Raw genomic sequence first — 15,652 nt, 5'->3', positions numbered from 1 at the left:
TGTTTCAGCCAAATGGAAGATCTTCACTTAACCATGTAGAAACTGGTAATGCAGATGCTGTGTCCTGGACATGTTCCCATGGCTTTGGCTTTATTTCATTCTATTTGTATGCAATTTTATTTGCCACCCTTCTATAAGCAATATTAAAGGAACAAAAAACTGAAAGCCCACTGGTCAACATGAGCCATTTATCCCAAATCTGCACCTTCTTTCTGGGTCCACTGGCCCACCCAGAGTACAACCTAAACCCAGACTTCACATTACCCATTGGAGTGTTGCTTCGAGGGGAGGAAGGCAATGTTACATGTCTCCGTTTGTTCCTGGGCCTTAGGACTCGAATTAGAGCTTGTTTGCAGGAGAAGCTCACAGCAGGGTCCTATAGTTTGAAAGGAAGGTGTCAAGCTCTGGCATTCCATCATCATGAGCAGCAACTCCAGCTTGTCAACCACTTACACAAGTCAGAAGTCTGTCTACTCTCACCTGCATCCTCCTGGCCAAATGCAGCAGGATGGAGCAAGCAGGCCAGCCTCTCCAGACTTGGCATAGCAAGACCATTCTTTTAGCTGCTGGGGACAGTCTGCAAGGCCATTTGATCCTGAGGCCACTTTGGCTCTCTACAAATGAGCTCTGACTTTTCATCACACAATCAAGCCCTCATGTTCCTCTTTGCTCCATGCCATAAACAGCATTTTTAACACTTATCTTCTGTAACAGGCATAATAACACAGCCATTCGTACACTCATTTAAACAATACTTACTCAGCATTAATTCTAGAGCAGGCATCAGAGTAAGCCCTGGGAAGAAAGCACCAAAGAAGGACTACACCACCCCTTCCCATTCTCTTTCTCTACTGCTTTTACTGGTATTTGCAGTTACTGAGTCCCATCAATTTTTTTTGAAAGATTTATTTTTTTGTGTGTGGGTGTTTTGCTTGCATGTAGGTCTGTGTATCACCTGCATATAATGCCCAAGAAGGCCAGAAGGTGTCAGATCCTTCGAAGCATAGCTGCTGGCAGTTGTTACTTGCCATGTGGTTTCTGGAAATTGTACCCAGGGCCTCTGAAGAGCAACCAGTGTTCATAACAACTGAGCCTCTCCACCTCTCCAGACCTTCCCATCAGTTTTTAAGTCTATATTATTTGAGTAGGTAAGCAATGTATTAAGACTATTTTCCATACACCAGGCTGACCAGAGGCACCAGGGTTGTGCTGATACGTACAGGACACAACAGCATCTGCATGTAGATCTTGGATGCTGTGTTGATACAGTCCAGCTCGCAGGTACAATAGCCATGGATAATGTCTACCAGTGCATTAACAGTAGCTTCAATATGAGTGAGGCCTAAATGGAAGAAAAGGATCATCTGAAAATCTGTTGAGGTATAAACCTCGAAAGCCTTGAGACAAAAGCCCAAATTCTGATCATCACATAAGAAGGCAGCTGGACAAAAACAGACACACACAGCAAAGCAAACCAACAACACACACTGTGGTGTAGCCTGTCAGCTGTGGTTGGGCTGTTTTATTAATTCTATAATGTCCAATTCTATAAATGTCCTCAAAGCCCTTGTAGGCCCTGCACCAGAGAGGTAGGAACCACTGTGGAGGGCCACAGAAAAGGCAGGGGAACTCGAAGTGGACAAATGACAACACCCTACATTCCCCAAACCTGAGGCGCTGACAAAGTAGGCTTCTGATAGGCCCCTTAGGGTGTAGGTCCCAAGTGGTCTTCAAACAATGGACCCTGGGCATCTACTCATCTCTTTGGCTATGGGGACCTCCCTCTTTCCACAACTTTCAGGAATGTGCCTTATAAGAGAACCAAGGCGATAACAACTTGGAATGAACACACTTTACATGACCGGTTCTATTCCTATCTTCTAAACTGGCTCTCAACCAAGTATTTATCCTTTTTTCTTTTCTTTTTTTTCTTTTCTTTTTTTTTTTAATTTACTTTCAAATAAGATTTCTCTGTATAAAAGTTCTAGCTGTCCTGGAACTCACTTTGTACACCTGACTGGCCTCAAACTCACCAAGATCAGCCTGCCTTTTGCCTGTGCTGGGATTAAAGGCATGCACTGCCATGCCCAGCTCAAGTCTTTCGAATACTTTGTTTTTAAATAACTACAGAGTCATTGTTGTCGTCATCGTCCCCCCATGAGAACTATGCAATCCCACACAAAGGGAGGATATATATATATATAAAACACACACACACACACACACACACACACACCTTTCCACCACACTGCTGGTTCCCATGGGCCACAATACACTAGGCTCTGGAGGAAAAGACCTCACTGTTGAAGGGCTTACACCTACTTCATTAGTATCAAGATCCAAGTATCCCTGCTAACATGATACCTGGCAGGCAGGCAGGTGCCAGGAAGGCATTCTTGGGCTTAGAGGCATGGAGTTTCCAGAAGTGGTTCACAAGCTGAGTGATGAAACTACAGCTGTCTCCTTCCACCTGCTTCTGTGGTTCTTTCCCCTCATCCGCTCCTTCTACGCAGGAGAAAGGAAATTATTAACGATGGTAAATCTAAGACAGAATTCAATTTGTTTTAAGGTTAACTCAGGTCAAGGAAGCTTGCCTGCGGAGGGAGTTTCAACTGGGGCCCCAATCAATATGCCAACTATCCCTAGATTCCAGCAGGCACATCTGGGGAAAAAACAGTCTGGGAAAGGAACATCACAGAAAACATTGTGTGTTAGAATTAGATAGAGAGGGGAGCATTCAGGATCTTTACAGCAGAGTCAAAGATGCCTGTTCCAACCGTTTGACTAAATCCAGGGGAATGTCTGAGATTCCTCTAGATTGATTCTAGGATTGTACCATTAGAAGGACAGACAGGAAAGCAATGGCATACAGGAACACGCAAGTGACAGGAGAGTGCAGAGGCATCAGCGAGATTTTTCTAATGATGACAAATCAGGTTTGGTACTGGGCCATCCATAGCCAGCCAGTGAGAGGGGAGACGACGGAAGAAGCACTGAGAAGCCACTGCACACAAAGTACTGCCACCAGAACAGCAGCCGCAGCACGCAGGGCAAAACCAAGCTCAGCTTCACCCAAAGAACACAACCTTCTGCACCCCTCTACGAAGAGATACAGTGTAAGAAAATCCCACTCCTGCCACATCAGGGCAAAACCGAGCTCAGCTTCACCCTGGAATAACTTCATAACAGACTAGCTGAGGTTCCGAACACTAAGCAAATTCAAGGATGGTCAGGTTAGTTAAAATGGGGTAACGTCAGAGACCCTACAAAGTTAAAAAACAGGGAACAGATTATCTGTCATCAGAGCCAACAAGAACAGGAAAAGCATGACAAAGGGCAAAGAAGGTGCATTAAGCAGGTTTCAGGACCACGGCCACATAGGCCAAGTTCACCTGTTTCCATCTGGGGCAGCTTTGATTCCGTAAAGTGCACTAGGTTGTTAGGACGCATGATGGCAATCGAGCGAGCTGTGATCACTAGCCGCTGGAACACCTCAGGGTCCAAGTCCTTGCCTTCTTTGCTGGATGTGTTGAGACACTGCACAGCCTTGCTCAGCAAGGCCTGGTCCTGTAAAACACAGGGTCACAGAGGGTCAACAGTAAGCAAAAGCAGGGCACTAAATAAATCACATGGAGGGCTGGAAACTCCTCTCAAGAACTGTCACCAGCAATCAAATCAATCTTCAGGCTGTCCAATGCTCAACTGCCTGACACAATATCAAAAATCTTTTAATAAGTCAACCAAAGGCTGGACGGTGGTAGTGCACACACACCTTTAGTCCCAGCACTTGGGAGACAAAGGCAGACAGATCTCCGAGTTAAAGGCCAGCCTGGTCTACAAAGTGAGTTCCAGGACAGCCAGAGTGGATACACAGAGAAACACTGTCTTGGAAAACAAGACAAACAAACAAAAAAGTCAACAACCACGTAAATGGCTTCACAGTATATCACGAAGAAAGTAGCATCCATTCAATCAACACAACTACAGCAGCCGATCACTTCCTCTGGCAGTAGTCGTCACTCAGCAGGGCCTTTACCCAAGGATGATGTTTCTAAAACAACCTTTCCTTGGGAAACTTGGCAAACTGAACTCATTCCTTGATGTTAAGGGACAGAGGCACAGACATCAGGCTGGCAGTGCCCACAGTGCCTCTCCTCCTACTGCTCTGTACTGTCATGATTTCCATCTATCCAAAGAGGCCCAGCTTACCTCCTTCGGCACATACTAGCTTTTGTATAGGAGACCTTCTGAGGCCCAACAATAAATAACCCCCGGTCAACAACCACCTGCCACGTATATATGCCTCTCACCCAGACCACAGCTGAGGACTTGGAACAACAGTGCATTAACCACCTATGACACGTTCCTGACTCCCACACTCTCCCACAGACAAGCAGCCACCCATGCTCACTCTCTTTTTTTTAAAACTTCCTGATCCTATCAGAGACACAGAAAAATAAAGTGATGTGCCAGTGATCTACTAGATTGCTTCCTCAGTCTATAGTAGATTTCATACATCTATCTGGAGAAACTTGGGACTGGCTCTAATCTCATTGTGAGGCCCTTCCTCCACTAGGGCCTTGCTTTACAGATGAAGCATTTGATTTGATTTGACTCCCTCAGGACAATTTCCATTTCTACAGAAGGCCTCCCAGAAAGGGAACGGTTACCTTGTGGCTGTGGTAGGCTGAGCGGCTGGTGTGCAGGCTGGCCAGGAGGCTCTTGGACTGTTGTTGGACACTGGCAGGTGCTGGCAGGGAGAGCAGCAAAGTGGCCAGCTCCTGGGCTGCGTGCTTGTTTCTCTCCTGAAGTGGGAGACAGCATGGTTATCACTCACCCCTCAATCTGCCCTCTCCCTTGCTTCCCTTCCTTCCAGGCCAGCCAAGATAGGTTACCCACCACTGACTAGAAAGAGCAGAAAAGATTCTGAAGTTATAACCCTCCTACCACAACACAGGTGCAGCTCAGGGATGCTTTGTAAATCAGGACCTGTGCTGCCAGTGTTCTTATGCTCCAGGGCAGCAGGCCTCAGCCAACAACCCTACTTCCTGCCTCTTCAGAAAGCTCCCGTGTGCTTTGAAGAAATGACTTGCCTTCTCAATGATTGGACCAACAGCAAAGCAGCTTTCCAAGGCTTCCAAAGAACTCACGACCAGCCTGGGGAGACACAAAGCCTGGCTTGAGTACAAGCACTGTTCTCTCTGCCTCAAGTCAGCCTGGCAAGCTGCAGTTGTGAGGACCTTGGGGACAGCTATCGAATGCCAAATACAAAATCAAAGCACAATAAAAACCTGCCACAGGCATCGTGCATATTGCTGCTGTGTTACAGGCCAGAAGAAACCGGGCTCCTGCATGGAGATCAACCTGAGGCCATGTTCATAATCTGCCACTCAAAGACAGGGCTTTTCTTCCTCAAAGAGGATAAATGTGCTTCCTTCTACTGCCTATGGCAGGGATCCTGAGATGGGCTTAAGTCTCGATGCAACAGTGCCCGAAGCTCAGGTGCTCAGAGATCAGTGGGCAAAGGGAGGCACAAGGGAGAAGCTAAAGCCATCTGCTTACATTGGCAATGTTAAGGTCAGGCTTCTACTTACACAGCCAGGAAAACGCACACAGGCATTTCCTATGGGCTTTAAGTACAGGAGCAAACAAACTATTTTTAGACGCATGCTGCTGGAGCATTCAAAGAGAATATGAAGCATATTTAGAACATGAAACTTCTCCATTAGGGAAGAAGCAGGAAGTCCAGCCATTAAATAGTACCTATCAGATAACATGCTCTAGCATTACTCCTGTGAATTTCAGTGGCATAGTAAAACAACCATCATCCTGACAGCTGGGTCTGGACAGAAAAGGAAAGCATTGATTGAAAAGGTAGCTGGAGTGATAAAGGAAGGCACCAACGATAGAGGGAAGATGGAGGAAGCACAGGATAAAGGGAAGTGGAACAAGCTGCAGAAGCTTATGAACTGGTAGGGCATTTGTCCCTCTACCCCCATCCCTTCGCAATCGTCGTACAGAATGAGCAGCAAGGATGAGTTAAGGAAAACAGAGCCGAAAGGCTGATGTGGCCAACACCAAGGGTGCACTCACAGTCCCAGGTAGGCTCCAGTTTACACATGGAGAGCTCTGCAGCCATGCAATGATCAGAACAGAAAGTAGCAGGACTTGGAACAGAAGCGAATCAGCGCAAAGCCACACCAATGCGGACGCTGCTCTCTGACACACACGCACTCGTGCAGAGAAAAGAAACAGGGCATACTAACCGGTCCAGCTTGGTTAGGGACTCAGTTTCAGAACTTGGGGGAGAAGCAAAGGGAAAAAAAAAAGAAAAAAATGTGAAGCTCAGAGAAACCTAGAAATACATCCTAAGCAAACGATATATGAATGGGGGAGAAAAAGAAAGGCAGAAGTGGGGAGGCTGCTGGTGGGGTGCAGCGACTCCAAGCATGGCTATTTCAGGGCTTACAATGTAAGAAACCCACTCTTACATCTGGACCTGCTTCATCTACCATGGCAAACCAGCAGCCACCCAGCATAAAGAAGCCAAGCATGTGCTTACGAATGCCACCGTAGGGAGCTCTAAGGACACTGCACTCTGCTGCAAGATGCTGTGGCAGCCTCTCTTGCTGGCAGTGTTATTACCACAGAGCAGCAACTTCCACAGAGAAAGACGAGAAGATGACACGATTGGCACAGAGGAAGGATGTTTGCTGGTGTTTCAGTCTGGATCCTAATCTAGAGTTTAAGCACCTTCTGGTCTGCAGCCTCTGGCTATTCCAAATGCTTATGGAACATTAAATAAATGACCAAGCTTCTGTCTGGACAGAGATCCAGCATTAGATACCTCTGAGCCCATTTCCCAGGCTCTGTGCCTATATATTAGGGAGAAACAATGTTCAGGGGACTGTGTGAGAACTTGACAGTCACAGACTAAGGCTTGAGAGATTCAAGGCATAGAAGGGCTCTGCAGTCAGTGCAAAATGGTTAGGAATTAAAGCCAAACCCTGCCAACAGCGGTACCTCTCCAGGACAGTGCCACTGGACGTAGCTGGAGTGGTCGAGTCACTCTCCCCAGTGCCGTTGCTCTGATTCAGGTTGGAAGGGCAGATGTTGCTGACAGAAGCGGAAGGAAATTCTTCTGGAGGCTCATCAGGCCAGCCAAACTGCTCCTTAGTCTTGCCATAAATTTTTACAGCATCAATCATAGTGACTCCTGCTGGATCCACAGACGCACCAACTGCAATAAGCAAAAGACGCCTTTAGGCAGTATATTTACTAAGAGCTCACACCACCCTCCAAGGGTGCACAGCGCAGTCAGGCACACATCTGTCTCAGATTCGGGAGCCATGTCTGCTGAGACACTTGGAGCACTCACTGCTGAATGCACAAGGAACAGTTCAATGGGCTAAAGTCTGGTATCTCCCATTTGGGAGAGACCCTGACATTCACTCTAAGGATCCTCTGGTACTCACTGGTGTTCTACCACCCAGCCCTTACTCCCAGCGGTCTCTAAACACTTTCTTTGTTCAGAGTTCAAGACATCACCATCCACACAAAAGCAACTATTTCTAGAAGAACTTCAGCTACATGGCCAACAAGTGATAGAGAACACACAAACTCAGGGATGTGTGATGTAAAGAAAGGCTGGATGGAGCTAGGGCTGCAGCTCACTTGAGTGCTTGCTAGATTCCATCCCTAACACCATATAAAGTGGCATTGTGACACACACCTCTAATTCCAGAACTCAGGAAGTGGAGGCAGGAGGATCATAAGTTCTTCAAGGTCATCCTCAGCTATACAGTGAGTTAGTTCAAGGACAGCCTGGGGTACACAAGATCCTGTCTACAAATAGATGCATGAATTAAATGTAAAAAAGGCTTTGAGCCAGGGATATATAGTTCAGCTGATAGAGCACATGCCTCCTAATCTCATGTATCAGTCTTGCCTCCTCTGACATGGAAGAGGTCCACCGATAAGGTCAATGCAACAGCAAAGCAAACAGTAGCTAACCGAGCCTGCCCTCCCCCTTTACCACCACATCTATTCTTTTAATAGGCCTACTGGCATTGGTCTGGAATCCCAGATACAAAGAAGGTTAAGGCAGGAGGATCCCAAGTTCAAGGCCTGTTTGACCTATAGAATGGGAGCCCCTGTTTCAAAATAAAATGTTTAAAAAGGGCTGGTGATATAGCTTAGTGGTAGAATATTTGCTTAACATACACAAAGTCTGGGGTTCAATTCCTAGTACTATCAGCAAGAAAAAAAGCAATCTCCTTTTCCAATAGCCTACCCCTTACACCTCAAATAAAAGGAGCCCCAGGTAGAGTAGGGATCCCTAACAGTGGAGGGCTACCTAGTGGTCATCTACTCTAGTCACAATGAGAAGGCCCCAGCCTGTCCCGTGTGGATCACTTACTGAAGAGGTTCAGCTTCTTGTCAGCCTGCAGGGCTTCTTCTCTGGTGAAGGGGAAGTCAAACCAGCGGGAACGGCTCAGATTAAGCTGCATGGTTCTGCCAAAGATCTCGATGTATGATGGGGCCCGTTCAATTGCCTGGGTCCCAATCTGGATCCGCATGCCTGTCATCACCATAGTGCTGCTGTTGTTACTAATCTCAATGGTGAAGCCGCCAGGCTGCAATGACAAAAGCACATGTCAGAGATCTCCAGATTCCTCCCACACTGCCTCAATAGCTACTACTTAAGACCCCATTTCTTTTTAACTCCATCCTAATCATGCTATGACCAAGGGAGAAGAGAGGCGGTGTCAGGTTTCCCCTGCCCCCCCCCCCCCAGCATTAACCAACCCCTGCTGTCCTGCGCACAGTAACCCTGCTAACAATGGTGAAAATTTAGCCTGGTGGGCTCAAGACCTTCAGCAGTTGAAATAATGTTGATTTATTCAAGACTCATTTGACCAAAAGTGAGCAACTCTGAGTACATATTCTACGTCTGATTCTAAAGAAGATGTGAGGCTAGCCCTACTGCTCAGTGGTGGCATGCCTGGGTTCAAGCCTAGTGCTGAAAAGACAGACACAAGCTGTTCAACAATAATCGTCACAAGAGTGCTAACCCAGAAAGTGAGCCAGGCCTGTGTGCTCCTCACCTTGGTGTTAGCCACGTACATGCCAGTGGAGTTCAGCCTGTGCTTTATCTGTTGTGCATTGTAGACTTGCAGAAGGTCATTACCACCAAACTCCACATCCGTCAGCTGCTGGTTGTGTTCAAAAAAGTCGATGGGGAAGGTCACCTGGCTGGATGTGCGGGCTGCTGTGGGGGAACAGTGTCAGATTGCCAGGCAGCGCTGGCGTGTGGTCTCAGCACCTCTGGTCTCACTCCAAGGCTCTTACACTCTAACCAAATGAGATCCCATCACCTGCCCCATCATGATGCTCTCTAGCTCTCTAGCTAGCACACCACTGCTAGCCATGTGACTCGCTATACAAAACCTGTCATCTGTATGGAGTGTGCAGTTCACAACACAACAGAATCTATTTCTTTAAGGGACGATAGGCTACATCATGATTTCAAACATAGAAACTCCAGAATAACTTTAAGGAAACATGATAATGCCTGCAGTGTACTTCACTTAGCCAGGATCATTCCCTCCTAAAATCATGCTTCTTCTTTTCAAAGAGTCCTCTCACAGCCAGGAGCAAGACTTTATGACATCCACAGTATTCTGCAGGAAATTAGCCAACTGAAGAGATCTACCCTTCAATTAGATAAAATACACAGATAAGCCACTTTCCCTAACACCAAAGCTGAAGACAACCTTCTTGGGGCACCAAGAACTGCTGGCTCAAAGTGGGTATCAAGCGGTGGTTACCATGTGGGCCTTCACTTCAGAAAATTGGCCAGGACTAGTCTCTGACCTCACCAAGTGTGCAAGCAGGAGAGCCAGCTTCTTCTGACCATCACGGAGACCTACTCTGTCACTGCCTAGAAGACTGCTGAACCCATGCCCACGCAGCTCTGGAGGGGCCTTACTGATTGTAGCTGTTTTGCGCTTTCGCACAGGCTTCATGATGCTGATGACGCTGCTGGGCTGCAGAGAGGGCTGGAGCCAGTAAGAGGTATTCTCCACATTGGCCATGTAAATGCGCAGGCTGCCATCCTCACACAGCAGGATCATGGTCGTCCGTTGCTGCTCATTGCATGCAGTGTGCCTAATGGCAACCATGTCTTGGATCTAGGAGGAGAGAATAAAAGGAGAGCAGAGTATGGGTTACTTCCCACAGCTGTGGCTCAAGACCCTCAGGGAAAGGTGCTAAGACCTCAGGCTCCACAGGTGGGCCTGTGTGGGTGTAAAAGCACAGCAAAGCAGCAGCTGGAAGAGGTGACTTCCATCTTTGTTTCCTGAAATATGGGCTCAAGATGTAGCTTAGGCTGGCCTCCAAATTCTTAATCCGACTACTTCAGCCTCCCCAGTGTTACAATTGTAGATGTGTGGCACGGTACGGAGACAGAGAAATGTTTTCAAGCTGCTGGCAATGAAATAAATTCCTAAGCAGGAAACGTGGAAAGGGGCACTGACCTTGGCTTTGGCGGGAAGAGTCTTAATCTCCTGGATGAGGAAGGTGTCTGGTTTCACCATGACTACCAGAGGTACACCAGTAGTTTGTTGGACACAACAGACCAAGCCAGGGTGGTTCATCACCTCAGACCACTGGCAAAGGGCAGGAGAAGTCTTACTGCCACCATTGGAGCTGCAAACAGGAATGGACATGGTGTTATTGCCCATTTTTCAGCTCCTTCCTTAAAAAGGACTGTCCTATGAGTAGCTATGTAACTCAGTGCAGAGTCCCTGGCCAAGGAATCAGATTCACCATGGGTCAGCTTACTAAGAGCCACAAGTGTGCTACCATCACTCCAGGGTGTGCCCCCAAGAAACTTACTGAAACTTCACTACTTGGGAATAAGTGGCCTTTTGAGACCTTCAACTATCAAGGCATAGGGTTGCCTAAGGTGGGTGGCATGGTGTCCCATACAGTTCTTCTGCCCATTTGATATCATTCCAAACCAGTTTAATACCCTACAGATCTAAAACAGTCTTCGGTAGCAGCTAAGGAGTAGAAGAGACTCTGAATCTCCTCCTCCTCTTCCCTAAATAGAACTCAGCACCTCACACCCACCTCTGACATTCAGAAAACTGATGAACGAACGGACTTACCTGCTCTAGTTCTGGCCATACCCTCAGGAACGATGTGTCCTGTTTACTGACGGGGAGGCAAAATGAAAGGGCCCTGGGACAGGGTGAGTGCCTCACTGGCACTGTCTCCTCCTTGAAGCTTGGTCATTGTTAAAATCACACAAGTTGCCTTGACTACAGGTTCTCACTGTGTAACAGTGAACCCTCTCAGCCCCTGTAAGGCTACCTCTTACACCCTGGTGTCTCCGTGATGAAGAATAAGCTATAGGTAGTCCAACTTGCCAATCATGGCTGTCTGTCTTTAAAGATATTCAACGGGAGTAGTGCGCCTGGTCAGAGCCAGTACATGAAGCAGCAGGAGAGGCGAGGGGTGAGGATGAGAAAGGAGGGCAGAGTCCTACTAAGGGAGGGCATCAAGGAGGACGGCATTCTGACCTTTTGATGTTGATGGGGAAGAGCTGCAACACCTCCAGAGTGCTTCTGCTGACAGTGGCTGCAAAGGACTTGCCCTGGCTATAGCTGAAGAAAAGCATCTGCAACACGTGCGAGTAGTACACAGACACACCGCCGCCGGCCACCTGGCTGTTACTGTCCTGCAGGAGGAAAGACACGCATGTGCAGGATTTCACTAACTGGCTGGAACCCAGGTTCTGGGGTAGGTAGGACTTTAAACCACCCCAAGGCATTTCCACACTCTAAGCATGAGACCTCTACGAGTAAGCTTCATGAAGGTTGAGATGGACGGGCTAAAATGACATCCTTAGGAAATATCTTATCACACAAAAGTAAAGTCTAGGTGGAGGAACAGTGCCTCTGCAGGCAGTTTCCAGAAGATGACCCTGGCTGGTGGTGCTAATGAAGACACGCGCCTCTACCAGGAGAGCACAGTTCTGGCAGGTAGGCAGAGTGACACTGTTGAACAGCTACCCGGAAAAAGCAGCCCTGATCTGTCTTAGGAGAACTGACACTATTCTACACTATAAATCTCAAATGTCCAAACAGCCAAACCTTAGATTCTGTCTCTGTAAAACATGTCTAATTGCTCAAAGCATAACATGAGGCTATGAAACTATGTAAGTTGGTGGGGGTTTCTGTTCAGGGATGGGTCCCTTTATTAAAGAGTTTTTACAAGCTAGAGTGATGGCATTAGTGGTTAAGAGCACTGGCTGCTCTTCCAGGGGACCTGGGTTCAATTCCCAGATCCACATGGCAGCTCATAATTATCTGAAACTCCAGTTTCAAAAGACCTGATACCTTCCCCTTCTTCTGGCCTCAGTGCCAGATGTATTGGGTACACAGACATACATGCAAGCAAACACCCATATACATATAATAAAAAGGGCGTTTTTTAGAAAGGTGTTTTTTCCTTAGTAATCCCTCAGTGCTGGAATGACTTGTCACTGGGAAGGCATAGTGCCTCTGTTAACAGATGCTAAGAAGCAAAGACCTTGCAGCTGAATTGCCTTAGTGATTTAGATTTTGCTATTAGGTAAAAAGAAGTTAAGTAAGTGTATATGCATACACATAGTAGAAAAAGTAAGGAACAAGACAATAGAGGAGTTGCTAAACAAATCAAACAAGGAACAGAAGGAAGTGGCAAGATGTGCTCTAACCTTCAGGTCCTCGTGATTTATTTCCAGTACATTAGTGACATAGAAGGGCCCCTGCTGGGCACTGCTGGCTTCCTCCATGAGTTGGGTGTACATGTACCCAGCAGAGGACATGATGACAATGATGTTCTTGCCTTCTTCATTGAAAAGGAAGGTAACATCTCTTATCTTTGAGCTCGGCAGCAGAAAGTAGAAGGTTGGACTCAAGGCATCAATAGACAAGTCGTAAATCTGCAGGGTGACAGGAGGGATAAAGAGGTGTGATCTCTTTCAGTCTCAGACCCACAATACCCCACAATACTTCTAACCCACAATACTTCTAACAGCTACAGCTTCACAGTGATGGGCATTCCACCCTCCAATCAACAAGGACCTAACTAATAAGATGTTAGGCACTGTGGTGCACACAAAAACAAGTGTCTTCAAAATCCTTCAAGTTGTGAGTAGGATGAAATTCAGATTTATAACAAGTAGTCACAGATGTGCAAAGAACCAATTCTTACAGACACATATCTACCTAGCAATACAACGGAATGATCTTTATTTGTTTTTAATTCAAGTGTTCTAGAATTAAGAGAGTCAGAACTACCTACCTTGACAAAGTCTGCAGTGACAATGGCCAGCTCAGTCTGTGAACCTGGTAACCACACAGCTTTGATGATAAAGTTCCCTGTTGCCAACTGGGGATGTAATACCAAGTGATCGGAAACAGAGCCCGAGCTACTGAAGGTGAGCACGTGGCAGTCCTGGGGCATGGGTTAAAGAACAAAAAGTTAAAATGTGACTGCCAAAGTTGGCTGATTGATATGATGTCATGGTGTCAGAGCTCCGATGTTTCATTCCCTGCCTCCAGATCAAATTCAGACTGCCTAGACACTCAGGTTTTCAGAACAAAGATCAGAGCATCTGAAAGACATAAGTGAGCTCAGAGAAAGACCTCTCTGCGTCCCAACGGCTTTTATGCTTTCAGTTATCAGTGAGGAGAAGGTGAAGCAGAGGCCAGGGAAGACTTGGTCAGAGCTCACAGCTCTGGGAGTTACTCGTAACACTGATCTTTACCTTTAGCCCACACACTGCCAGGTAGTCCTCCTTGCAAGGGTTTCCAGTAAGACTCAGCACTGTGAAGGGAACTGGGGCAGAGGCCAAGCGAGTCAGAGTCAACTTCCTCTTGCTGGAATCTGCTTGTTTCAGGAGTGCGGAGAGCTGTAGCACTGTGATCTGCAAAGGAACCGCCACCTGCTTAGCCCCAGTCCCAGCCCTCAGGACCCAGAGCAGGTGGCAAGGCTCCCCCAGAAAGGGTGTGGGTCACTGGTGGACTTTATGGATTAAGTCTCTTAGGTTTATGTCTGAATGAAAATTAGCCTCTATTTCTCTGCAAAGGAAAGTCATGTATGCCCTCCTCCCAGGTATGGCAAAAGAAATGAGAAATAAAATCAACTTTTCTGTGCAGAATCTTTTCACAATATAGTTAATTCCAGAAGGTATGGTAGCACATGCCTTTAATCCCAGCACTCAGGAGGCAGAGACAAGTGGATCTCTGTGAGTTTGAAGTCAGCCTGGTTTACAAAGTGAGTTCCAGGACAGTTAGGGCTGTTACACAGAGAAACCCTGTTTCAAAAAACTAATGATGATGACAATGATAATAATAAGTTAATTCCTATGCACCACTGTCCTCAAGTGTCCTATTAAGCACTTTCTGGATCAGTTGCTTTAAGGCATATCCATACTTTCACTTAAGGTTAAAACAACAAGCAATAACAAATAAGAGATACCTAGCATTCTCCAATTTAGCAGTACTATGACCCTAAAGAGCAGGAAGGACTATAATAAAGAACACTGGGTCTTCCTACAATGGTTTCTGCCTCTCGGCTTGTGCCTTCCCAAAAGTGAGCATAACTGAGAACTAAGCTGTCCTCAACACCAGCTGATCACTGCCTTTCCCTAGTCATATCAGTTCTAGAGATAGACAAATGACTCAGGTTCAAGCCAAAAGGGCTACTGAGATCAGTCTTGAAAGCATTCTCACAACCAAAGCAGTGGATGCTTTCCCCTTACAGGGTCTACCTGAACATGGCCATCTCTCTGCTCCACTTAGCAATCAGGACCTAAAAAGACGGGGAAGCAATCACGGAACCTACCTTGCCTTTTTCATGGCTGACAGCCAAATGCTGGCGACGCCCATGGGGGGAAGAAAGCACACACATAGCCACCCGCCTGAGCACATGGGCGCTGATCAGCTGCCTTATAGTCTGGCCCTGGTCTCCACTGTAATTCATCCGAACATTCTCAAAGGCACCCTCCTGTGAGCCTAAGGTCGGAACCTGGAAGAAGGGAGAAGCAGAGAAAGTACTGAAATAAGCATGGCACCCTTTAGTCATTCAAAAGCATTGGGTCTGGGATGATCTGGGGGTTTGTGAATCTGATTAAAATAAAAATAATTATATGCAAGCATATGATTCTCAAATAATAAAATTACTAACAACAACAAAGAAAAGTAGCAGGGCATGGCAGCAGAAGTCTTTAAACCCAGCACTTGAAAGGCAGAGGCAGATGGATCTCATGTGTTTTAGGTTAGTCTGGTCTACATAACAAGTTCAGGCTAGCAAGCCCCCCGAAACAAACAAACAAATATGAAGTAATGGACTTCACCCTCTAATATAACATGTTCAGCTAAGTAAAGTCTACTATTTTTGTCTGCTTAGAAAAAAAAGGTGAGTTTTTCATGCAAGTAAATTTAGTACTGACTTTATTAAATGTTAAAGTCTATTTTCACTTATAAACTGACCATAGTGATAAGGAGTGTTTTTCCTTTCGTGCATCTCACCTGGCAAAAGTGAAGTTGGCAACTTGATGGATCATCAGCTTAAGTCTTTTGTTTTGGATGTCAAT

The 15,652-nt window shown here is 46.5% G+C and overlaps 2 protein-coding genes across 2 annotated transcripts in view; one reads left to right on the top strand and one right to left on the bottom strand.

Moving 5' to 3' along the window:
- Window positions 1-15,652, top strand: part of Mrto4 (MRT4 homolog, ribosome maturation factor) — a 1,102,334-nt gene that overhangs the window by 1,008,208 nt on the left and 78,474 nt on the right. The window lies entirely within an intron of this gene.
- Window positions 1-15,652, bottom strand: part of Ubr4 (ubiquitin protein ligase E3 component n-recognin 4) — a 112,382-nt gene that overhangs the window by 53,371 nt on the left and 43,359 nt on the right. The window contains exons 40-57 of the mRNA XM_051173471.1: window positions 14,902-15,084; window positions 13,823-13,981; window positions 13,357-13,509; window positions 12,767-12,994; window positions 11,589-11,746; window positions 10,539-10,710; window positions 9,992-10,193; window positions 9,108-9,271; window positions 8,420-8,636; window positions 7,024-7,240; window positions 6,267-6,299; window positions 5,094-5,157; window positions 4,671-4,805; window positions 3,393-3,567; window positions 2,595-2,678; window positions 2,365-2,505; window positions 1,221-1,342; window positions 265-376 (exon numbers count right to left, since the gene is read on the bottom strand). Coding sequence (XP_051029428.1) covers window positions 265-376; window positions 1,221-1,342; window positions 2,365-2,505; window positions 2,595-2,678; window positions 3,393-3,567; window positions 4,671-4,805; window positions 5,094-5,157; window positions 6,267-6,299; window positions 7,024-7,240; window positions 8,420-8,636; window positions 9,108-9,271; window positions 9,992-10,193; window positions 10,539-10,710; window positions 11,589-11,746; window positions 12,767-12,994; window positions 13,357-13,509; window positions 13,823-13,981; window positions 14,902-15,084 — 2,719 coding nt within the window. The remainder of the gene's footprint in view (window positions 1-264; window positions 377-1,220; window positions 1,343-2,364; window positions 2,506-2,594; window positions 2,679-3,392; window positions 3,568-4,670; window positions 4,806-5,093; window positions 5,158-6,266; window positions 6,300-7,023; window positions 7,241-8,419; window positions 8,637-9,107; window positions 9,272-9,991; window positions 10,194-10,538; window positions 10,711-11,588; window positions 11,747-12,766; window positions 12,995-13,356; window positions 13,510-13,822; window positions 13,982-14,901; window positions 15,085-15,652) is intronic.

This window comes from Phodopus roborovskii, unplaced genomic scaffold, assembly GCF_943737965.1.
Source record: "Phodopus roborovskii unplaced genomic scaffold, PHOROB, whole genome shotgun sequence".
In the NCBI taxonomy this organism is placed as follows: Eukaryota; Metazoa; Chordata; class Mammalia; order Rodentia; family Cricetidae; genus Phodopus; species Phodopus roborovskii.
This window is presented reverse-complemented; position numbering and strand designations above follow the sequence as displayed.